We start from the raw sequence: 23,191 nt of genomic DNA on the forward strand, positions 1-23,191 counted from the left end.
CAAATGGCTATCTAGATCATCAATTAAATGAGTACGTAGAAGAATGGAGGCAGTGTTGGAATCGTCGTTAGCTCCCTCGCTTTCCCCATCCACTGAAAAATCCTCCGGTGCTTGCCGTCGGCGCATGCGTAGATTTGGGAGTTTCTTTTGGCGGTTGACTTGCCGGCACAGCAGGCGTCGTTGGTGATTCGGTCGCACTGGCTCGCGTCGTAGGGGATGATGTCGATCCACCCAAGATCTTGCGCAAGGCATCTAGCTTTCCTTTGGTCTCCTCCAACTCCTGTCGTGCCACCGCCTCAGCTGTCTTGGCATTCACCAACTCCAGCAGTAGTGTATCATTAGAGATGGGCTCGTGGTTTTCAGTGGCGAGGACGGCTTGGGCGTTGAGGCTGCTTGAACGCTTAGAGTAAGGCCCAACGCTGCTTGACCGGGGCAATTCCGGTTTGCCCAATTTCAGCTCTCGCAGTCCAGATTTTGGGGGAGGTAACTTCAGGTCTGGGAACTCAGTGACAGGGGTGTAGAGGTCGGCAGGCGAGTCTGGCACCGAGTTATTGCGGGAGCGCAACTCGCTGACCGTCCTTTCCAAACGCTGCTTGTCACGATGCGCATCCTGGATCCGAGCTCGAGCATCTCGCAGCTGCTCTTTGAGAGTATTTTGCTCTGCTTCTCGCTCGTCAAGTTGTCTCATGAGATCTCGACACCTCGTTACCTCGGCATCATGCTTCTCTTTCAGCTCTGAAACTGCGTTGCGGAGCTGGTGTTTGGATTGCGACACAGATAGTCGCTTGGAGCCGTCTCGACACAGTTGACATTCAGCCTGAGCCATGAGAGTGTCAAGGTCCATATCTTCGTCCGTGGCCTCGGAGCTGTCCACATCCACCAAGTCTCTGATATCGGTTGTCTGCCGTTGTAGTCGCTCCAGCAATTTCCGGGCAATCTGCCGATCTTCTTCACGTTCTTCTCGCTCTTTCTGAAGCTCTTGGGCAAGTTCCACATGCTGCCGTTGAACTTTGGAAAGTTCTGTAAGCAAATCTTCAATCTGGTTATGGAGATTGCGATTGCTCGAATCGGGAGTAGGTACGATTGCAGAATGGACGCTGGTGGCAGCGGATACAGTCGATTTCGGCGGCGTTTCTTCCGAGATGTCTGTGGCAAGTGTACTGACGTCTGTGTTGGTTGTCTCAAGCGAGTTAAGGGTCGATGTCAGACTTTGTCCTGAGGACGATTTTCGAACCGACTTGTTATTTCCTGGGATTGTAAGACTCAGATTCTGGGATCTAGATGGCGCGTGGGACGAGCCTGCCCAGAATCTGCCCAAGAACGAAGACACGGCACCTTTCAATGAGGGTGCCGCCGTTAAATTCTGGGAGTGCCTGAAATTTGCCTCTAGTGAGTCAAGGGACTCTCGGCTCACCAACCCAGTCAATGACACAAAGTCCGATACCAGATCATCCGCATGCTGTGCATAAGTGTCCCAGAGACTTCTCGACAGCAAAAACTGCATCGCGTCCTCAAACTCGGTGGAGGCAAGTAGCTTTTTCTGGTTCCGTTGCATCAGTGACAACGCAACCCTCATCAGCGTTTCTGTTGCTCCTTCGGACAATATTACATCGTAAATTCGGAGAAGCATAGGGAGTGGGCAGGTGACGGCGAAAAATGACAGGAACCATTGTGACACATATAATGGTTCGACCTTTAACTCCTCAAGATGAGCCGCCAGTTGTGGTAAGTGTCGAATCAGAAGTTGCTGGAACTGGTATATTCGAAGATGTAGTCCAGACAAATCAGGTAGATAACATGAACGAAGGTCGTAATTTTCCATAAGCCTACATTGGTGTCAGCTTTCTCAATAAAAAAGGAGCGGTGTTCAGACCTAACAAGGATGCAAAAAGCTTCCGGTTCGCTCATGTGCATCAGGAGTGGCCCAACGACGAATCCAAGGCCCTGGCAATACCCGATTTTGCTGTCGTAAAGAGAGAAAGCTTTCAAGACTTTGCCGAGCATTCTCTGGCCATCGCCGTCCTTCTCCCTAAACATGTCCACGTTCGGAAAGCTTCTGCCCACATCTTTTCCAATCAATCCGTCGTAAGGCGAAGGCTCATTGGAGAGTCTCTGATATTCTGAATGTAGAAATCCATCGTGAGCTTGAGCAATACTGGGCCAGACAACACCACGTAGCGGTGGTGGTACACCTCCTCGAATCTTGTTGGATGTCAGAGTAGGTAGTCGTTGGGCTGTTTGAGTATAATCTTGAACCAACGCTGCCCAGAATTCCAATTCTGTCATGGGAGGAGCAGGAAGTAGCGAATATCTCAAAGATTGGCGCTGGGGACCATCGACCATTCGTTTGAGCTGCTGTACCGAAGGAGGGCGGGTGTTTTTGCGCGGGCGCGAAGGCGTTGTGATGCCGGCTTTAGGATTGGTGGCTAATGCTGCATTCTCCTTCTCCAAACGCGCCAGCAACAACGTCGTCGACTACCTCTTGTTAGCCGCAGTTATAGCCAGAGATATCGAGAGCTCACCTCATCCGTGGCTTCGTCCCTCTGTTCCTGTTCCTCCGATTTTTCAAGTCCCTCCCAGTTAACGGAATTTAGCGAAATTGAGCTTTCGGAAGTATGGGAAGAGGATCGACTGGTGCGAGATGAGGGCGGACCGCTGCGAGGCTGCGAGGCCTCTTGAGAGATGTCTGGTTCAGCGATGATGTCGAGATCGGGATCAAAGGGTATATCTGACAGTCGCACTGAGACCATTGAACTGCGAGGTAGAGGTACATTCTCGGGTTCTATATCACTTCCATTGTCGAGCACGGTCTCGGAAGGGACTGGCGGGATGGCTTCAACTTCGGCCATGTTGGTTGTTCCTGGGAGATCTAAGGCAGTCTGTCACCCTTATAGAGATGGCGATATACGAGGCGGGGGTGATAAGAGAAGCCCAGGTTCCACGGGCAAAAGAGTGAGCCCTTTGGAGCGGTTGATACTTGGGGAGCTGTGATGGCCCACAGATATCACAACGAGAGACTGCTCGCCAGGTCTGCCAGCGACCGTGCGAGGGGAGTGCGATGCAAAGAAGCAAGGAATGGCTATCGTCAAGGACGATGAAGGGGAGGAGGAAAGCGAGCACAGTCCATAGGTACTTTAGGTCGGACATGTTTGAAGTAGTGGTGGGCCAGGGGGCTTCGAAACTATGGATTCGGCACTAGTCCGCCGTGCCCGCCAAATTGTCCACACCCAATGCTTGATTGCCCACTGTTCATGCAATTTCGGCTCTCTGCAGGCTCCCAGAGTACCGAGTCCTAAATCATGATGAGGAAGGACGCCATATGATGTATATTGTCCCTGCATAGAACTCTTTACAGATTGTGTATACTCAAATATTGTGGCCCTGCAGGAAGGGTGAGTTTTAAAGAGCGCGCCTTGGAGAAGAAACGCGTCAATGGCGTTGCGGGGAGGAGGAGGTGGTGGTGGTGGTGGTGATGCAGTTGATGGGTGGCCGTATTGGCGAAGCATTCTGACACACTTCTAAAGCCGCAAGGGCAGTAACGAGGAGCGAATGTCACGCGATGAGTTGCTGCCCCAGACGAAGAAAGGGCTGCCTGTTGATTACAGCAGTTAGTCGAAACTCGATCTGACAAAGATCAATACTGTAGCCTATGCATGCTGGCATGCTACCTCATATTCGGAGCATTATTATTGAACTGGGGCGACACCGTAAAGTCCGCGGCACAGAACTATTGGACGCTTAGTTGCAGACCCGCGGTTCAGACTTTCGAATATGGAGCAACAGTTTAAGGGGCTAACAATGGCTCGTTGCCACAGCACAGGCAATGTCACAAACTATCATCGATTGCGCTGCCACTGATTTGCAGACTCGCATAGTACTTTATGACGTGATAGATAATTGTCCCATGAAAACATTCAGCTGGCTGTGAAGAGCGAGACAATGCAGTGCTTTCGTATTAGAGATAGTTCAGGACAAATATTGCCTATATAGGCTTAGTAGTGACGCGAGCTCTTGGCGACTGTGGGGCTTCTCAAATCCCCTTCAAGGTTGGTTGTGTTCGTTGTTTACAAGGTCAACAACTGCCCCGGCGCATCAGAAAACGCACTGCTCAGTCTTCCAGAACCGTCAAGATAAGAGAGATAGTAACATCTCTCTGCGCTGCATGTGTTGACAGCCGCATTTTCCTCGACCCAACTGCTGGGCGTTCCTGATTCACCTTTCTCTCCGATTAGACCGGCGTGATGGACTCCTCAATTTTCGACATTGATGATGGCTCGGACTTTGAACCCGCTACTGTATGTTCCAGCGCGTTTTCCAAGAGTGGAACGCAGTTCTAACAAAGCTACTCAGAAACCCAAGACCAAACCCGTCAAGAAAGCCTCTGAGACCAAGCCCGCGACGAAGAAGGCAGCAGCTCCAAAAGCGAAACCTGGCCCGAAGCCAAAGACCACCGTTCCTAAGAAGCGCGCAAAGAAAGACTCGGAAGATGAGGCCTCAGATGATGAGGCCGGTAACCCCTTCAACGATGAGTCCCTGCTTGAAGACACTCCTCCACAGGCAAAGAAGGCAAAGCCAAACCCAAACCCGGTCAAAGGGAGCCACAAGAAACCTCTCGGTGATGTCGTCAATGAAGCCTTAGGCCTCGATGGAGCGACCGACTCTCCACAGCCTCAAAAGAAGAAGAAGCGCGTCTCAGAGCAATACCAGAAACTCACGCAGTTGGAACACATCATCAAACGTCCCGACACCTACATTGGCTCAGTCGAGCGCACAGAGAGACAAATGTGGGTTTACAACACAGAACAAGACTGCATGGAGTTTCGCGAAATATCTTTCGTCCCCGGTATCTTCAAGATTTTCGATGAGATCTTGGTCAATGCGGCAGACAACAAGCAAAATGACAAGAAGATGGATGAGATCCGTGTGACAGTCGACCGTGAAAAGGGGGAGGTCAGCGTGTGGAACAATGGCCGTGGTATACCTATTGAGATTCATTCGAAAGAAAAAATCTACATTCCAGAGATGATTTTCGGCCATCTTTTGACCGGTTCAAATTACGACGACAACGAACAAAAGATCACAGGTGGCAGAAATGGCTACGGTGCAAAACTCGCCAATATCTTCAGCACCGAATTCACAATAGAGACCTCCGACTCCAAGCAGAAGAAGAAATACAAGCAGACTTGGACCAAGAATATGTCTGAGATGGGAAAGGCCAAGATTACTGATTCCAAAGGGGAAGACTATACCAAAGTGACATTTTACCCCGACTTTGCGAAATTCGGCATGACGGCCATGGATGACGACCTCGAAGCGCTTTTCAAACGTCGAGTTTATGATCTTGCTGGCACCTGTAAGGGGGTCAAAGTCAAGCTTAACGGCACCATGATTCCCATCAGAAACTTCAAGAAGTACATTGAAATGTATACCAAAGCCATCAAGAAGGAGCGTGGCGAGGAGGCCGCAAATGACAACTCTGAAATCATCACAGAGTCTCCCGATTCCCGTTGGGAAATTGGCTTTGCCGTGTCTGATGGCTCGTTCCAACAGGTGTCATTCGTCAACTCCATCGCCACCACCTCTGGTGGTACACATGTCAATTATGTTGCTGACCAGATCGTCAACCGTCTCATGGACGTTGTCAAGAAAAGAAACAAAGGCGGTGCCCAAATGAAGCCGAATCAGATTCGCAACCATATCTTCGTTTTTGTCAACGCCCTTATTGTCAATCCAGCTTTCACTTCGCAGACCAAAGAGCAACTGACCACAAAAGCCAGTCAGTTTGGAAGCAAATGTCAGATTTCCGACGAATTTATGAAGAAGGTTGCAAAAACCGAAGTCGTCAGCAACATTCTTCACTTTGCACAGCAAAAAGCTGACCAGATCCTCAAGAAATCCGACGGGAGCAAACGAAGCCGAATGAACAACCCGAAATTGACCGACGCAAATAAGGCTGGCACGAGAGAAGGGCACAAATGTACTTTGATTTTGACCGAAGGTGATTCGGCAAAAAGTCTTGCGATGGCAGGACGTTCCGTGGTCGGTCCTGACCTATTTGGTGTGTTCCCGCTACGAGGCAAGCTTCTCAACGTCCGAGATGCTTCTATTGACCAGATCTCCAAAAATGCTGAGATTCAAAACATCAAGAACTTCCTGGGTCTGCAGCACAAGAAGGTATACACCGACACCAATGGTCTCCGATATGGACATCTCATGATCATGACGGATCAAGATCATGATGGAAGTCATATCAAAGGGTTGTTGATAAATTTCTTGCAAGTTCAATTCCCTAGCCTGCTCAAGATCCCCCAATTTTTGGTCGAGTTCATTACGCCCATTGTCAAGGTGTGGAAGGGCGACCCAAAGAATCCGACCCAATCTCGCTCTTTCTACACCATGCCAGAGTACGAGGCATGGAAAGAAGCTCATAAGCACGAACGTGGATGGGAGAACAAATACTACAAAGGGTTGGGAACAAGCACGGCGGAGGATGCTCAGCAATACTTCAATGATATCGACAAGCATCACAAAGAGTTCGACGTCATGAAGGATGATGAAGCTGCTTTGATCGAACTTGCTTTTTCCAAGAAGAAGGCGGACGAGCGAAAGGAGTGGCTGCGGCAATTCAAGCCAGGGACGTTTCTGGACCACACAACCAAAAACATCTCTTACACCGATTTTGTCAACAAAGAGCTAATCCTGTTCAGTATGGCCGACAACATCCGATCCATCCCCTCAGTGGTGGATGGTCTGAAGCCCGGTCAGCGAAAAGTCATGTATGCCTGCTTCAAGCGCAATTTAAAGAAGGATATGAAGGTTGCTGAGCTGGCGGGTATGGTTGGTGGTATGACGGCGTATCACCACGGTGAAACATCTCTCCAACAGACGATTGTTGGATTGGCGCAAAACTTTGTCGGATCGAACAACGTCAACTTACTGGAACCTTCTGGCCAATTTGGTACCCGAAACCAGGGCGGTAGCGATTCTGCAAGCGCCCGTTACATTTTCACCCGGTTATCGCCCTTTGCAAGGAAACTATTCCACCAAGCCGATGAACCCCTGCTCTCCTACAACCTTGATGATGACAAGAGGATTGAACCTGAGGTATACGTACCGATTGTCCCCATGGTCCTTGTCAACGGTGCCGATGGTATCGGCACGGGCTGGAGCTCTTACATTCCCAACTACAATCCAGAAGACATTGTGGAAAACCTGAAACGAAGAATGGCCGGTGAAGAGTGGAAGCCAATGCAACCCTGGTTCCGCGGATTCAAAGGTGAGGTCAAGGCTACTGGGCCTGATAGATATCAATTCAGTGGTATCATCCGCCAATCTGGTGACACTGAAGTTGAGATAACAGAATTGCCTATCCGCATGTGGACGCAAGATTTCAAAGACCGCTTGGAAGAGATCCTCAAAGCAGAGAAGACCCCATCGTTCATTAAGGACTACAAGGATTACAATACCCATGACACGGTACATTTCATCATCCAATTGGACGAGAAGCACATGAAGTCGGCCCTTGAAGAAGGCCTTGTGGAAAAGTTCAAACTCACAAAGTCGGTGGCAACATCAAATCTTGTGGCGTTTGATCCAGAAGGCCGTATCACAAAATATGCGAATGTCGAAGCCATCATGGACGAATTCTACAGCTATCGTCTGCAATTGTATGCCAAGCGCAAAGAGTGGCTTTTGCAAGAAATGCAGAAGGACCTCAGACGGCTCACGAATCAAGCTCGGTTTATTCAGATGATAATTGATGGGAAACTGAGTATCTCCAAGAAGAAAAAGGCTGTACTCATTGCAGAACTTCAAAAGCTTGGCTTTGATGCGTTCCCAAAGACGCAAGATGCAGCTAAACAAGGTGAGACCGAGCCCGTTGTCGACGAGGATGATACCGAAGAAGATTCGGTTGACGCCAGCGCCTACGACTACCTTCTCGGCATGGCTCTGTGGTCCCTGACACAAGAGCGAGTTGAGAGACTTCAACGACAGATCGGGGACAAAGAGGAGGAAATCGATGTTCTCATGAAGAAATCCAAAGAGGATCTCTGGAAACATGACCTTGATGAATTCATTGCGGAATGGAGGTTCCAGCTGGAGGACGAGCACAACCGCAAGCGCAACATCCGCAAGGGCCGTCGAGTCTCGAAGAAGTTTGCTACAGCGGCAACGACAAAGCCCACCATCAAGAAGCGAAAAGGACTCGGAGATGCGTGGGACGACGACTCTGATTTCCAGGAGTCTGCTCCAAAGGCAAAGAAGAGTGCGCCTGCTCCGAAGCCAGTTCAGGTTGCAAAACAGCGCTCCATTACAGCGTATGCTGCGCCGAAGACCAATGCCTTGAAGAATGCTTTGGAGAAGCGAGCCATGTATACTGATGGTGCCAGTGACCCTCTTGAGGAGCCAGAGGACGGCGTTGCGGAGCCTGGCAACGATGGCTTTACCAACGGTGTCAAGGACGAGTCTGACCACGAGAACCCTATTCCCAAAGCTGCACCCCGGCAAGCACGTGCGGTCACCAAAAAGCCGACAAACTATGCATTGTTGAGTGACTCTGAGAGTGACAATGGAGATGACCTACTCGCTGATCTTGGCGATATGGTGAAAGGTCTACCAAGTAATCTCAACACCGATAGCGGTGCTGAAGCGCGTGCCCTGTTCTCCAATTCCGTTTCTCGTCCAGGCAGCAGTCATGGTTATAAGCCAGCTCTTAAGCCAACAGCAAAAGCCTCGATGGATCTCTCGGATGATGAGACCGACTACAAGATGCTTGCTCCCCAACAGTCTCCGAGACGATCTATCATTGTGACAAATAAGGATGACACCAATTTTGTCCAGGATTCCGACGAAGACGAAGGCCCAACGAAGCTCGCGAAGATGCCTGTAACCAAGAAGACAAAGAAGATTGTCAGCGACGATAGCGAGAGCGATGTCCCTCCGCCTAAAGGAAATAAGAAGGGCCCTGCCAAAAAAGCAGTGAAGGATGAGCCAGCGAAAACAAAGAAGGCGGCGCCGAAGAAACCGGCGGCGACAAAGAAGGTGGAGCAATCTCCAGTCGCCAAGGCTTATGCTAAAAGACTTGCAAAGAAGAAAGTGGTGGATTCGGATGACGACATGGATGCTCTGGCAGATGATATTCTGAAGTCACCTTCAGCCTCCGAGTCGGACGAACCGGTTGCAAAGAAACCGGCGGCGAGGCCGGCCAGGCGAGCGGTGACTGCGAAGAAGCCGAGCGTCTACACTTTTGATGACGATGAGGACGATGAGGATACAGGTTTCCATGACGATGGTTCCTCGGCGGCATTTTCGGACGAGTGATTATACGACAAGGGCGACGGTTGGACAGATGAAGCACAAAGACAGTTGAGTGCGACATGGTTGGATGAGACATGAGATAGATGTGCATTTGGATATCGTTTTGGAGTTCTGTTTTGGCTGCAATCGCATGGAGCTGCTGTTGGCACAAGATATCGTTCCGTGGAGATGCCGTGTTTTCTTTGACGACTCGACGTCTGGCAAACTTCTGGATCTCTCAAGATGACAATGTGTAATAGTCCCAATGGTTTCGCCGAGCTCATTGTCTTTGTAGTTTCACCACAGTGCAAGCGTGTCGTGCACAGCCAGTATATGACAGTGTACGACAGCATGTTTGATGGTCAAAACGTTAGTTCCACTTTCGTCGGCAGCCGCTTGGACTGTTTTGTTTTCGACCGCCGTTGGTAAATTCCTGGGAGTGCCACAGCTCAACGCTTCTTCGAGCCTTCATCTCATCCATTCACGCCGTCGGCCCCGGTGCTGTTTCTTATCTGCCCTCTTCATTCTCCTCCAACATTTCCAGGCGATAGCCCATCATCATCAGGGCAACACCGTCGCCAGCCTTCACAAAAACTGCCTCTTTTTCATTGATTGCCAGAAGATCGCCGGGTTTCAAGTGTAACATTGAAGAACTGAGCCGTTTGCAGTCATCCTCATGGTGGATACCTTCACCATTTCCTGGAAATCCAAAGGGAAATTGGGGATGATGGCGCTGGGAGGCCAGGGATTTTAAAAGTTTAACCTCGAGCTTTTCCAAACTTGGCAATGCTTGGCAACTAATATATGAAGACAGCAAATACTCTATTTACCCGCATCGCTGTATGTACATATCGTACATGTCTCCACAGCCTGAATGAGATGTTTTCTCTTTTTACCTCGAAATGCATCACTCGCAGAGCGACCAAGATACCAATCCCAGAATATCTCTAGATCTTGACAAACCCGAGTTCCTCGCTGCTGGCAAATCAGGAATTGTTTGCGGGATTGACGAGGAAAGAATTCTGAAAGAATACTATGGCGAGGAGAACGATGCTGATATTGAGCGTCGCGCGTTTGTCCGCCTCGCCTCACATCCAAATATTGTGAGATATCTAGGCGCCACAGAGGAGGGTTCCATAGTCCTCGAACGCGGACAGCCCTTCGGACAGTGCATCAACAGACGAATGCAGATCAAATTCCGCTGTGCACAAGACTTCGCTGGTCAATGGACGCTGCAGAAGGAACGCGATATATGCATCAAAATGGGATAATTCATGCTGACCTTGGTTGTAACAACATGATCTTAGTCAGAGATTGTTTAAAAATCATCGATTTCGAATGTTGCAGCATTGACGGCGAAGAAGCTACATCGTGTTATGAGTGGTTCAGTTACCGACGATCAATACCGCCAATCAGTCAGAAGACCGAAATTTTCGCGTACGGCTGCTTGTTATACGAAATCATGACAGGCAGAACCCCGTACCATGAACTTGAAACACTGGACGATCGAAGACGCCTGGTCGAACAATGATATGCTAATGGCCAATTCCCGGAGGTCGATCATCTGCCGTTTGGCGCGATAATGCAGGGTTGCTGGCGTGGGAGTTTCTCTTCCATGGCTGAGGTGCTTCAGGCACTCGAAGCGGCCAGCTCAGTAACTGCTGGCCAAGCCGATGACAAATGGGAACCCCTTGGACGACTGGGCTCGGTGTTGAAACCTCTTCGTGTCTGCTGGAGAAGAATCTGGTCATACTGGCGATCAAGGATCTTGGACATCTTGTTGAGCTATTGGAAATAAACGTGTCACTTGCACTCTTGGGGGGGCCCGGTGTATGGGTTCACCCCGAGAGCAAGATACAGGGGTCTGGGCAAGGGCCGTGAAGTGGCAGAAGGTGTTTTGCGAAAGGAAATAAATCGATCAGGGAACTCGAAACGGTGACCTGTTCTGCAAGACCGGAAGACTGAGGACATCAACAGCAGACTGGTCGCTGCCACAAACAAGCGGTGCAGCTAAGGCAACTCTCTCGACAATGCCCAGTGGCCTCTCCAACCAGACTCAATCGCCCAGTACTACCCGGTACCAATGACAAGCACGCGGGAGAGATTCAGATGTCGTCAGGGACAGAGAGGGGTCCACGCCGCAGAGATTCTTAGTGGGGGAACTCTTGCTCAAAGAGGCGTACCCAGCAAGTACTTTAAGAGCCTCGAGAGTCAGGTTTGCCTAAAGGTTGTCTTTACATTTGCCAGGGGTGGGCAGACAAGTATATCGAACGCCTTAGCGCCACGAATGCAAAGCCGGCGAACGAGGTACCATCCATGACAGGAATACGCATAGCAGGGGAGTATGATAGCATAGGAGGGCGGAGAAGAGGCGTATTAGGAAAGCAAGAGAAAGAGATTGCGAGGCGTGGAAGTGAAGTCCGGATCGACCAAGGAAACCTCCCGATTCCCAGTTTGGGATCCTTTCGGCTACAAGAGGACTAGCAGCTGTACGAAGGCTGTGTGCCCCTTCATGGCCGCGACCTGGTGACTGCATCCCTAGGGCGATGGGCTCTGTATCTCCCGTGCATCTCCTGACGCAAGAATTTCTTTGTTCTGTTCTATGACCATCGCAAGGCTGACCATCCAGTGGGTCGACTGTGCTACCCGTCAATGCAAGGTACCGGCGGCGGAGAAGGGAGCAAGGTCAACGTCTGGATGGCCAGACCAGCGACTTTCTTGATGGCTGTTAATTCCTCGGATGGAAGGTTCTGATTTGGCCGACAATTCGCAGCTGTGTTTGCGATCCAGGCTTACTCCCAATCGAACAACGTGGCTCGAGGCATCTGGAGAATGGTCTGCAGGTATTGCGAACCCGGCCTCGCCCCTCTGGAAAGAGTCTCCTACCTCAACTGATGTCTGGCTTTATCTCAATGCTAACCATTGTCGATCTACGGTTTCAGCCATTTACCATAATATGCTAGGAGCTCGGCTTGCAGTTGACCTAGTCGTGCGGGCAGGCGCAACATCGATGAACTGAGCTTCAGAGTTCTAGTCTTTCAGGGGACTTGAGCCTCGCCTCTGCGCCATTCCGAACCCTCAAGGACGAACTCCTACACCGCTCATCTGGCGTGCCAGCCAAATTCACTACCGTGGGTACTTTGATTCGTCAAGAAGGACGATCATGGGGAGACCGCCTCGTCTACCACATGGCCTAGACTGGCTGCCTGCCTCAGTCATTGCATGCGTCCAAGGACATGCTCACCTGCTCCTTTCTTTGTATCTCAAAGTGGAACTGAAACGGGATACAACCATTACATGGCGATTTGTGCGGGTTATAAGATTCCAAGCTTTGTTGTGGCGTCTTTTTAAGGCTGTTGTTTGCCATTTGCTGTGCCATCAAGCAGAATCTTTGTGCCAGCAGATATATCAAACCATCCTTGCGAGTATCAATCTTTCCACCACCCCGTATCTCTTTTTCCATTCACGGTGAATACTTGTCTCGGCATGGCTGCGATACATTCTCTTCTCAACCCGGTCAACGACGGAGAAAACTACGACAGTACCAACGACAGCCGGGACGAGGTGTCTGCCCACGACAGCCAAGCCTCAGTAGCATCTGACACGGTTGGAAATGGACCGGACAAACGCATTCGAAAGAAGCAGAAGATGTGCAAAGACGCTGCAGTCTTCAAGCCGGGGGTTATCAAGGGGGAGTGTCGATACCCACCCGACGAGTATCAAGACGAGCTGCTTGAGGCCAAACATCAGATGTACGAAGTCTACCCGATGGGTGACATAGCAACATACCCACGACACATCCCCTACAACAGTGAGAAGAAGTTGTTTTGGGACAAGACAGGCCGGGAGAGCTTTGAAGGTACGTCCCCAGGGGCACTTGATACATATTGTCCATCTAACCTTGTCTAGTATTCCAATATCAGTTCAAGATACCAGGAGAGTCAAACACATACACAATGCTGTGGGACTACAACATTGGCCTAGTCCGTACCACGCCATTGTTCAAGTGCGGAAACTATTCAAAGGTGTGCAGTGGACCAAGTGATGTACGTCTGAGCTGACCGTATGCCTGCAGACAACACCCGCGAAGATGCTGAGCAGGAATCCCGGATTGAAAGAACTCTGCCACAGTATCACTGGAGGAGCTCTTGTTGCACAAGGTAGGCACCATCCGTACGATTTGTGGCGGAGATTGAGGTTGACATGATGTCTAGGCTACTGGATTCCCTTCGATGCGGCCAAGGCAATGGCTGCCACCTTTTGCTGGAACATTCGCTATGCACTGACGCCGGTGTTTGGAAAGGACTTCCCCAAGATCTGTCTGTCTCCTGACGCAGAGAACTTTGGCTCCATGCAGATTGATCCAGAGATCACCAAACGCTGTGCTCTACAAGTTCGACAATACCGTGAACTTGAGAGCTTGATCACAACTGGACCATCATCGGGCATGTCCAGTCCTCAGACACCGCAGACGCCTCAAGTTCGTCCTCAACTCAGAATGATCTTGCCCAAGCCATATAAAGAGACTGATACCACGAGTGACTACTCGACGGACACGAGTCGTGAGGACAAGTATGAATTGTCTTCTCCCTCACCGCAAATTGCTTTTACCAACCCTTGGTCTGCGGTCAACACTCCTCGTTCTCCTTCGCCCAAAATCTCTTTCAATAATCCATGGTCGCCATCTAGCACTACTCGGTCGTCTTCGCCGTACGGGACATCTCGCAAAGGTCGGCTGGCTGCCAATATCCCGAGATCGCATCCCCCTCTTGACCTGTTGCCACCTCCTCGGAGGCCGTTGTTCTCCAACAATATACCAAGTGGTGTCGGGGCAGAAGATTCGGCTCTCGATATGTCACCCAGATCGGCTGTGCAAGCCATGGATGTTGATGAAGACTATGATGGAGGTTCAGATGACTCTGATGATGCAAAGGAGAAGAACACTGTGATGGCAAGGAAGAAGTCCTCAAGGGGATTTACTGACACCAAGGCTGCCTATGTGTTGATGAAGCTGAAGACGCAGGGAGAGGTATTCCAGGCAAAAGAGAAGTGCTTGAAGCGTCGAGCTTCTGCGTAAGAGGACACCGTTTATGAGATGGAGACCGTGGCCTATTGCTGAGATGACTGATGGCTTGGAGGGAATTTTCCTGCTACTTATATTTGCATCCACAACGGCCGTTGCATTTTTCGCTGTTTTTGTTCTTACTGATGTGATTTTGGTGGGTGCCTTCCTTCCAATGTTGCTGGCTGCCCCAGGTTTGAGTCAATCACATTCTCTTCACTTTATCTTTTCGCTTCTTACGCCCTCTCTTTTCACTCACTACATTCACTAGTTGATTGTCTTTATCTCTACCACAGCTCTTCAGCGTTGTCCTGCAAAGGAGAGCTGGGTCTCTCTACGACCTTGTGCTTGTGCTTTTATCACTCACTCATCGAGCTGTAGCACCACCTCCGGAACCCCCTACCTACATGCACGATGTCCGCTGCAAATTCACGAAACAAACTCTACACTTGCCGATACTGGGCTCTCGGGCCTCGGTGCCCAAATGTCGATGCATTTGGTGCGCTCGTCTGCGAGTTCGCTCACTGGGACACTGGTCGGTTGGCCAGCTCAGTTCAGCAAAGAGGGACCTGCCTACCTTGGAAGCATTTTGGATTCTGCGGGCGAGGAGGTGGCTGTTGGTATGAGCATCAAGAGACAGGGGTTACGGGTCTTTATCAAGGCAGTATGGCTACTACGAGGGGAAATAAAACAGGGCTAACAGTATGCAGCTGTCGAACTGGCGGGCTTCGAGCTCCAAGTTGCAGATGCTGCCACCAAGGCTGGGTTCAACACGTTCAACCATGAAGCCCTGTTCAATCTCATCTGGGCTGTCAAGAGACTGGCCTTGCAGGCGGGAACTTTCCATTCTAGCCGGAGTCGTCTACTCAACGATCCCATATACCCTGACAGGTATCGTCCCAGGGATGTAGATGGCAACACAAAGGGAAAAAGAAGTGCAGTCACCATACAAACCCCGGCCAACCATACCGTCGAGTTGAAATTCCACCCTGTCCAGCCTCTGATGAGAAAGAGGCCTTTGCAGGACTTGAAGGCAGAAAACCTGATTGACTTGACCTTTTCAGACGATGAACTCGAGGGCACAGACTCGCACAACGCCACATTCAAGCGTCAGAAAATAGCCAACAGGAGCAATTTCCGACTTGGATTCCCCAACGCCATTCATCGGAAAATTATGCCTTTCACTTCTGTCGGAATGTCCTCCAAGCCACCCTCTAAATCTACCCGCAAACGTGTCAACAACCCGGCCCGGGAGGCTGCAGCCGTTTCTTTCCCAATCTTGCCAAAGGCGCTTCTCCCAGCTGAAGACGAGATTCGCAAGCAACTCCTTTTAGTCAAGGCCAAGCTCGATGATGCCAGACGGAGCATGAATGCATGCCAAGGAACAATGAAGGCATTATTTGACTTGCATTATGAGAGATTTGATGAGGATAGGATGATGGACGCTCTTCAGAAGCTGAGCGGCTATATGAATAAGGTCTATGATGGCAGCAAAGATGGTGCAGAAGAGGCCGAGAAGGCTATTGGATTGCTCAGGGGACGTGAAGGATAACATTCTGTGAACGAGACAGCTTGTGGGACATCTGAAAGCAGCAATGGGTGATAGGCGTATGGGATTTCTACCTGCGACATGGGAACTGCAAGAGCAGAAAGGGTTCAGGACGAAATCGCCGCGAGGAGAACTCGTTGCGTGCGGGTGTGTAGGTGTAGGTGTTTAAGATCTTTTTTGGTAGCTGTGGACAAAGACTTGACATGGTGATTGATGGCAGAGAGATTCTTCATACGAGGCTGGCATTATGAAGCATTTGCGGGGCCAATTCTCGGCGTTGACGCTGCGCAGTTCATGGCTGTTGCTGGCGTTTGAGATCTTGACGCCACCATCTACCCTCGCAATCCCCAGTCTCATGTTGCCAGCCTCCAGCCTCCTGCCATCAGCCATATCGATCTCATGGAGACGAGAAACTCTGTCGCACTTCTCGACTGCTCCCGTATGACGGCTCCAGTGCGATAGCCAATGAATCAACGGGCGATTGAAGAGTGGCGAATCACCCCCATTGGGCGTGCGAGGGCAAGATACCGTCACACTTGCAATCACCGCTGGGCTCGTTGCGAATTGCGACCCGGGCCACCGCACTATACCGTACTTTGCACGGAAGAACATCATGCAGAGCGACTCAATCAAAAGAGGCTCTTCGACGTTGTCCCTTGAACACGCGGAAAGTCTCATGTCAAGATGGCCTGTGTTGACACCACCAGACTAGGGGAGGGTGGCAAGTGCTGTAAGTGATCTCGAAAGTACAGAGCACAGAAGAGTGAAGAAATTCACGTGGTACCGTGACGGCAATGAGGGAACATATGCATTCTGCCGCACCGTGGTAAACATCGAGATCAGATCAAGTTTTTCGACAATCGGGACTTCACGTCTGCGATATTCACCTCCCACACAAAATCTTCACGTTCGTCGGATCGCTTTGGTCACCTGGACAATATTGCCCTTTTCACGCGCTGCAACGAGGACAAGTCATACCGACAAGATTCTCATTCATTGCCTGAATCAAAGACTACGACTATGTTCAGCCGCAAGCACGTTGTCCTGTCGCAAGCACACTCCTTCCAGTAGCGACACCGTCACTATCAGAGTCAGCGCAGCTTCATCGATTTCATCCTCTCAGAGTCGACGACAGTGATCACCCATCGACGCTGCGACAATGGCGACTCAACAGAACGACAACAATGGACAAACTAGTCTGGCGATCTCCCCTTCCCTCATCGTCGGCATAGTCATTCTCGCCTCGTTTGCGTGCACCATCATTTTCGCCAGTATTTTCCGCTACTGCCGTCGCGGTCAGTCCGCTTTGATCGATCCTGAGTCCATGGACGAAACAGGCGGGACCGATCACTACAATCCCAACAAACAACGATCGGCAGCGCAGGTTGCGAGGTTGAGAGAGGTCCGATGGATCAATAATATGTACGCGTGGGAAAGAGGCCGGCAGGCACGGATGGCTATTGGAGAGATCAGACCGACCACCATGCTGATGGGACGGAAGGGAGAGAACAAGAACTGGGACGAGTATAGCATCGCAGGGGACAATTCGTGGCAGAACGTGAGTAGCGTCGTCAATTATCGTGCCCCGTCATTTGAGAACGTGCCAGGAACATCATACTAACATCAACATGATATTAGGATATGGGCACGAGCAACGCTAAGGGTGGATGCTCCCATGCTTCGTATTTCTACAACGTCGAGGATCCCTACGCACGATCTAATTCGCAGCAACGTCTCAGTCACCTCGCCCCTCCCACAGACCAGTTCCGGAACTCTTACCAGTCCACCTGCAGCGGCAATGGATATCTTCCTCGTTACCCGTCTGCACTCCTTCCACCCTCTGTTAATGGTCGACGTGATGCACTGCTCCCCGGAACAGTAGCTCAGAAAAGCCCATTGAGGAACGAGTATCAATTCGAAGGCCATGAGCAAGATCCAAGTGCGACTTTTAGCCCTGGACCACCTCTCATGCACAATATGGGGGAAGATATTGCTATGCATCACTTTGACGGTCTTCAAAGTCCCTCTGTCAATCCCAAAATCACAGTCAGCGACGAAAGCCAGGCCACTGCATACATGCGATCTCCACCAGCGCTAGCATACGATCACAATTTCGAGACTGTCACGCTCGATGGCAATGCTGAGATTGCTACGGACAAATGGAACGCGGACACGAATCAACGCAGTAATTTGAGCCCAAGCCCAGAGATTAGAGATCATAGCCCCTCGGTGATTGTAACAAACGACGAGCCGTATCCCCAACTCCAACTCCAGTTCTTGCCACAGTCTGTCTCCCAGCAATCAGTCAGTGTGTATGATGATGGAGAGGTTAGAAAATGCAATGGATCGAGTGAGAGTCTGGTGATGCATTCTTCGGGAAGGGAAAGTCTACAGAACAACGAACGGTGCGAGGAGAATGAGAGGAACGCAAACGGCCACAACGAGATCCGGAGAGAAAATGTCAAAGGCATGATCCAGGAGTGGGAGAGGGCGAATGGAAGCTTTGGCAGGAGTCACTGACTGCCGCCGCATAGTACATGGGGTAGTCGAAATGTTCTGCTGATAGGTAGGGAGTGTCCACTAAGAAGTCGATCAGAATCTCGGAGAGACATGGGCTCGACACAAACCCGTCTGGGAACAGAATGGATGTGCGACAGGTTAAGCTACACACTGAAGGTGCCTTTGGATATCAACGACAAGCATTTCTGGCTGGAAAGAGTATTTGCTGTGCTCAGTGGAACAAGATGCAGAATAAGGCTGTGGCCCCTGAAATACAAGAACTCGCAACCGTCTCCGACTTCTTCGCCCTCCACTAACAAGTGCTTGCCTGACTGATCTTATTTGCTTTTGGAATCTTTTCTCTCACAGCCTCCCTTCGGTGTCGTTGTTCATTTCTCTATCCGCTGGTCGAACCAAACTACGTCCAAAACCCTTGTTTTGAAGACCCTGTGGATTTGCCTTTTGAGGCGTTTCTGGTTGAGGACCTTTCAACCCCACCCTCGTAGTCTCTTCGAGAGGACTTAAACATCTATCCTACTGTGAGCAGCCTGTAAGATATAAGAAGGTTCTGTTTGTCCAGCGACGACCTTGGTGTCCTTCATCTATGTAGGTTGGTATCCTACGTTGCTTCCCACAAATATTCGATTTGCGAGGCGCTCAGACTTCCTCACATCCTTTCTCGGATAAATACGGTACCTACTCCAAGTACTCTCCTCCACCGCATTTCAAGATGCGATTCTCCTTTCACGTCGTCGCCCTTGGGCTTGTCACCTTGCTCTCGTTGGTCAGGGCGGCCCCCTTCAGTGCCGTGTCCGTGGTACAGGCCATTGGTCGATTCACGACCATCACGGCCTCGGTCTTCGCCGAGCCGACAAGCGTGTCGAGCTCGACGGTGGGGTGTGTGGCGGACACCGGTACTCGTCATGCAGAGCCAACGGTAACGCTGGTCGCAAGGGAGGAGAGCGCCACACATACGCCCAGCCCTGTGTTGGATGAGGAATCCAGCCCTCATCCGCTTGGGCGTCCGGACCTGGTCGTTCCCACATTGGTAACGGCGACGTCCACGGCGCCTGCGGAGGACGTGGCTCCCACTTCCTTCAGCTGGTGCAGCCGGTGCGGTCTTGGTCCTGTGATGATGAGTGCTGCGGTGCCAACTTCTTTGGCAACAACCTCGGTGTCGGCACAGGAAACCTACACGGACGCACTTGGCGAGCACCATGTCGACGAGGTCTTCCCGAGCCACAGCGACAACCACAGTAAGTCAGATCGAACTATCCACCAGATCAGGAAAGCTCACTAGTGGCAGCGTTCGCCATCAGAGACGTCGCCGCACAGATGTCATATTCGAAAGGGCCGCCAGACGAGGGCGTCCGACGGTGTCCACACGGTCAACACGCGGTGCTGAAGCCAGGCCAGGGCGAGTTCAAGTCCAACGGTTGCGGGATCGGCCTCTTTGCAGATCCTCCTCCTGGAAGTGGAAAGTTTGGACAGTGCTGCATCGAGCATGGCAAGTGTGTTGATAAGTATTTGCCCCAAACCTCCATGACTGCCTTTTGTCCCTCAGACTGCTGACCGGTGTCTTCCCTCTGCGTTCCTCTCCCTGTAGCCGAGTGTCCCACCGATGAACTCCGTACATGCAATGATGCACTTCTAAAGTGCATGAACGATGTGTGCGACCACCAAGGTGGCGTCCTTGGGTGGCTGTTGAAGGGGTGGTGTACGGTTCAGAGGGATGTCTACGATGGGTCGGTTCGGGGTCCGGGGTCGAGGGACCATTTCATGGAGGTGTCACGGGACAGGTGCAGATGTGTTGACGACGGTACTTAGGTATCTGGCTCGCTGGGTAGTTGAGTGTTGAAAGAGTGAGTGGAAGTAGGTAGGATTAATATGCGGTGTGGCTTTACATTGTACCAAGTCTCTCGTGGAGAAGATCATCAGTCTTCGCCGGGAATCGTCCGCATGCTCTACATATTTCCCCGCCACGGCTCACCACAATTTCCAATTACATTACTGAACTTATCCAGCCATGCTCACCTACAGGTGAGACACATACCTTGGACCTCGACCGGATATCTACGTCTGTTCTTCTCGACTCTTGCAAATCACTCCAGTCGACCAGCCTGCTGAAAACACAGGTGGCCCAAACATCCGCGCTTGCTACGCCCGCGGGATTCTTCCTCATGTCAGGCCACGTCCCAACGCTACCCCGGGCAGCCTGCGGCTCCTGTCACGCACGGAAGATAAAATGCGATCGCCGTCCCGGAACCTGCAGCGCCTGCTCAAAGATTCGAATCCCCTGCCGATATCCCCCGACCGAGCAGCTCATGAGACGTCGCATGCCGAGGGGGCCCTACAAGAAGAGGAAATCACGGCGAGAGAGAGAATCGGAAGATCTGGTCAAGACGATGGCAGAGGGATGCACAGAGTTGGGAGGGGACGATGTCGCGGGTGCTGGCCCGAGCTCTCCGACTTGTCCTGCGGCCTCGTCAGGCTTCGCAGATAATGCGCAGGAACGTCGATATGAAGACCAGGGAACGTCGAGTCAGAGTTCTAGGGTCGCGTCCACATGCTCTGGGTTCGCCGACAAGACGCCTGAAATCTCTGGTCATCTGAGCGAAAGAGGTAGCAGCTTCTCAGCTTTAAACTTCGCGACTAATGTTGATCTATCGGTGGGGGCTTCGATACCCTCGGATCTGCTCTCCGCAGAGCCAGTGAACTCTTGGTCGCTCTGGTCTCAAGTCCTCGAGCTGTGGGCTGTCTACAGAAGCCACATTGACCCCGTCGTTAAGCTAATCCATTGTCCGTCCTTTTCAGAACACATTCTCCGTGCAGCATCCGACTCTTCGGCGGCCGATTGTAGCCTGCGGGCGCTTGTTTTCAGCATTTGCTATGCTGCGGTCGATGTTCTTTCCCCGGGCGAGATCGAGACTCGATTCCGGCAGAAAAAGGCCGTTCTCGCGTCTCTGTACATGCAGAGGATGCATCAAGCCTTGGAAGAGGCGGCATCCCTCCACAGGTCCTCTTTATATGTCCTGCAAGCCCTTGTTCTTCACACAGTAAGTCTGCAAGCTTGGTGAACTTATTCAGCTCAAAGTTTATGTTTAGATCTGCCTTTTGCGGCGGTCTGGGGACGATGTGCGAGTGGGCACGGCTCTGCTTGGTCGGGCCGTCTCAGAAGCGCGGCTCTTGCTCCCACAGAGTGGTGACAGCCGCCACGACGACCTATCTCTTCTTGAGATGCAGCTCTGGCGTCGCTGTTGGTGGACGCTATACGTGCTCGATTACCACAGGGCACTAAAACACGGCCATGCTCCAAGCACCATCTTCCGCTCCCAGCAGGTTGCGCTACCGTTGAACCTGAATGACATCGACCTAAACCCCACTATGCGACAGCTTCCGGTCCCCAGGAAATCAGTCACTGAGATGTCCTATTTGCATCTTGTCGTTGAATTGACTAGGCTTGACGCTAAATTGCGATATTTCAAGACCGATGAGCCGGGATCCAACCATCACAAAACCCTCGGATCCATTATCAACGAACAGGTGCGAGAGGTGGAAGTTAATATCATATGGCGTTGCGAGACTTCTCGCCCGTTTGACTGGCTCATGTTATTAACTGCGAAAGCAATGCTGGTATGAGTGAATCTGCAAAACCTGGCCTTTATATACGTTCTAATGCCAATGTCCAGAATCCGATCGAGATTAAGCTGCTTGAATTGGGACAAGAGACTTATACAATCGACAAGTCTCTCAGCTGTGCCGCCCGGGCCGATCTCTCTGAGAGGACTTTCTCACTCGGCCTTGACGTGGTGGAGTGCTGGTACATTCTGAAAACTAACCCAGATCTCACCTCGTGGAGTTGGTACACTGACACTTTCGGCCGCAAATACGATGCGGGTTACATCAAATCAGAACTGGCTCGTCGACCAGAGTCAGAGCAACGGGCACGCGCCGAGATACTGCTCGAGCTTGAGTGCAACGGGAGAGGCTACGCATGAAGGACCTGGTAGGATTCGGCTGCGTTAGTCAAGGACGAGAATAATGTCCTTATGGGATGCGCACGAGTGGTCAGCGCCCATGGATTGAATGAGACGAGCTATCAGCGCTGCGGACTCGAAAGGTCGACTCATTCTAGCTGCGTGATTGCCCAGCATTTGGAAGAGCCAGAGAGATTTATAACACCCTCGTCACGCCTCACGTTTCGTGCCATCTCCAACGCGTCTGTCTTGGCATTTTTGTATCTGTGCAGACTCTACACTAGAAACACGGCTCCGGCTCAGCCATCGCTCCGAGAATGCTTGAGATGTTGACTCAGGTCTACAATTATGGATGCTGCGCCTCGATACAGCTACTTGTAGGTTCCGCCATACCCCGGACCTTCTGGAATTCGGCACCGAATTTTGAGGGGTTGGGACTAGCCTCGATTCGATTCGATCCAACTCGATTCGGCAGCGCATAATTATCCGACCAGTATCGATGTGATGTCGTAGTCTTGGAGGGTGGACGTACAAAGAAACAATGCACCGTCAGTGGTATTTGCCGCGAAAGGGAGCCGGGCACATTCATTAGGGAGACCAGCTAGCTGGTTCAGGAAGAGCAAAGGATCGATTTCATAGCTACCCGTACCCGTACCCGTACTCGTAACAATACAAGCAACAGGTGACAGGTGACTGGCGGACGAGACTGATGATCTCCTGCTGGGGAGTTTCTCCACTTTTCATACTCCGTGGGCCAAATGAGGATCCAGTGGAAGAGATATGAACCTAACCCGTTACGGATTGTTC

At 51.2% G+C, this 23,191-nt stretch overlaps 7 protein-coding genes across 7 annotated transcripts; 6 read left to right on the plus strand and 1 right to left on the minus strand.

Annotated features, from left to right (window-relative positions):
* Nucleotides 1–67: 67 nt before the first annotated feature.
* AYO20_04339 (hypothetical protein) lies at nt 68–2,849 on the minus strand (the record flags this gene model as incomplete). The annotated part of the gene is made up of 3 exons (XM_022642637.1): nt 68–1,753; nt 1,831–2,475; nt 2,523–2,849. The coding sequence occupies 3 exons, from the start codon at nt 2,847–2,849 to the stop codon at nt 68–70; spliced, it is 2,658 nt and encodes an 885-aa protein (XP_022501455.1).
* Nucleotides 2,850–4,241: 1,392 nt separating this feature from the next.
* Nucleotides 4,242–9,321, plus strand: AYO20_04340 (hypothetical protein; the record flags this gene model as incomplete). Its single annotated transcript, XM_022642638.1, has 2 exons — nt 4,242–4,295; nt 4,351–9,321. 2 exons carry the CDS (start codon nt 4,242–4,244, stop codon nt 9,319–9,321), a joined length of 5,025 nt encoding a protein of 1,674 aa, XP_022501456.1.
* An 878-nt stretch (nt 9,322–10,199) lies between these two features.
* AYO20_04341 (hypothetical protein) lies at nt 10,200–10,568 on the plus strand (the record flags this gene model as incomplete). The annotated part of the gene is made up of 1 exon (XM_022642639.1): nt 10,200–10,568. One exon carries the CDS (start codon nt 10,200–10,202, stop codon nt 10,566–10,568), a length of 369 nt encoding a protein of 122 aa, XP_022501457.1.
* A 2,215-nt stretch (nt 10,569–12,783) lies between these two features.
* AYO20_04342 (hypothetical protein) lies at nt 12,784–14,374 on the plus strand (the record flags this gene model as incomplete). Its single annotated transcript, XM_022642640.1, has 4 exons — nt 12,784–13,156; nt 13,207–13,322; nt 13,373–13,457; nt 13,512–14,374. 4 exons carry the CDS (start codon nt 12,784–12,786, stop codon nt 14,372–14,374), a joined length of 1,437 nt encoding a protein of 478 aa, XP_022501458.1.
* Nucleotides 14,375–14,843: 469 nt separating this feature from the next.
* Nucleotides 14,844–15,911, plus strand: AYO20_04343 (hypothetical protein; the record flags this gene model as incomplete). Its single annotated transcript, XM_022642641.1, has 2 exons — nt 14,844–14,979; nt 15,070–15,911. 2 exons carry the CDS (start codon nt 14,844–14,846, stop codon nt 15,909–15,911), a joined length of 978 nt encoding a protein of 325 aa, XP_022501459.1.
* A 1,156-nt stretch (nt 15,912–17,067) lies between these two features.
* On the plus strand, nt 17,068–18,428 carry AYO20_04344 (hypothetical protein; the record flags this gene model as incomplete). The annotated part of the gene is made up of 2 exons (XM_022642642.1): nt 17,068–17,466; nt 17,547–18,428. 2 exons carry the CDS (start codon nt 17,068–17,070, stop codon nt 18,426–18,428), a joined length of 1,281 nt encoding a protein of 426 aa, XP_022501460.1.
* Nucleotides 18,429–19,137: 709 nt separating this feature from the next.
* AYO20_04345 (hypothetical protein) lies at nt 19,138–22,405 on the plus strand (the record flags this gene model as incomplete). Its single annotated transcript, XM_022642643.1, has 6 exons — nt 19,138–19,663; nt 19,714–19,918; nt 20,432–20,447; nt 20,519–21,463; nt 21,513–22,040; nt 22,097–22,405. The coding sequence occupies 6 exons, from the start codon at nt 19,138–19,140 to the stop codon at nt 22,403–22,405; spliced, it is 2,529 nt and encodes an 842-aa protein (XP_022501461.1).
* Nucleotides 22,406–23,191: the final 786 nt, after the last annotated feature.

Source organism: Fonsecaea nubica, assembly GCF_001646965.1.
Source record: "Fonsecaea nubica strain CBS 269.64 chromosome Unknown Scaff22, whole genome shotgun sequence".
Lineage (NCBI taxonomy): Eukaryota > Fungi > Ascomycota > Eurotiomycetes > Chaetothyriales > Herpotrichiellaceae > Fonsecaea > Fonsecaea nubica.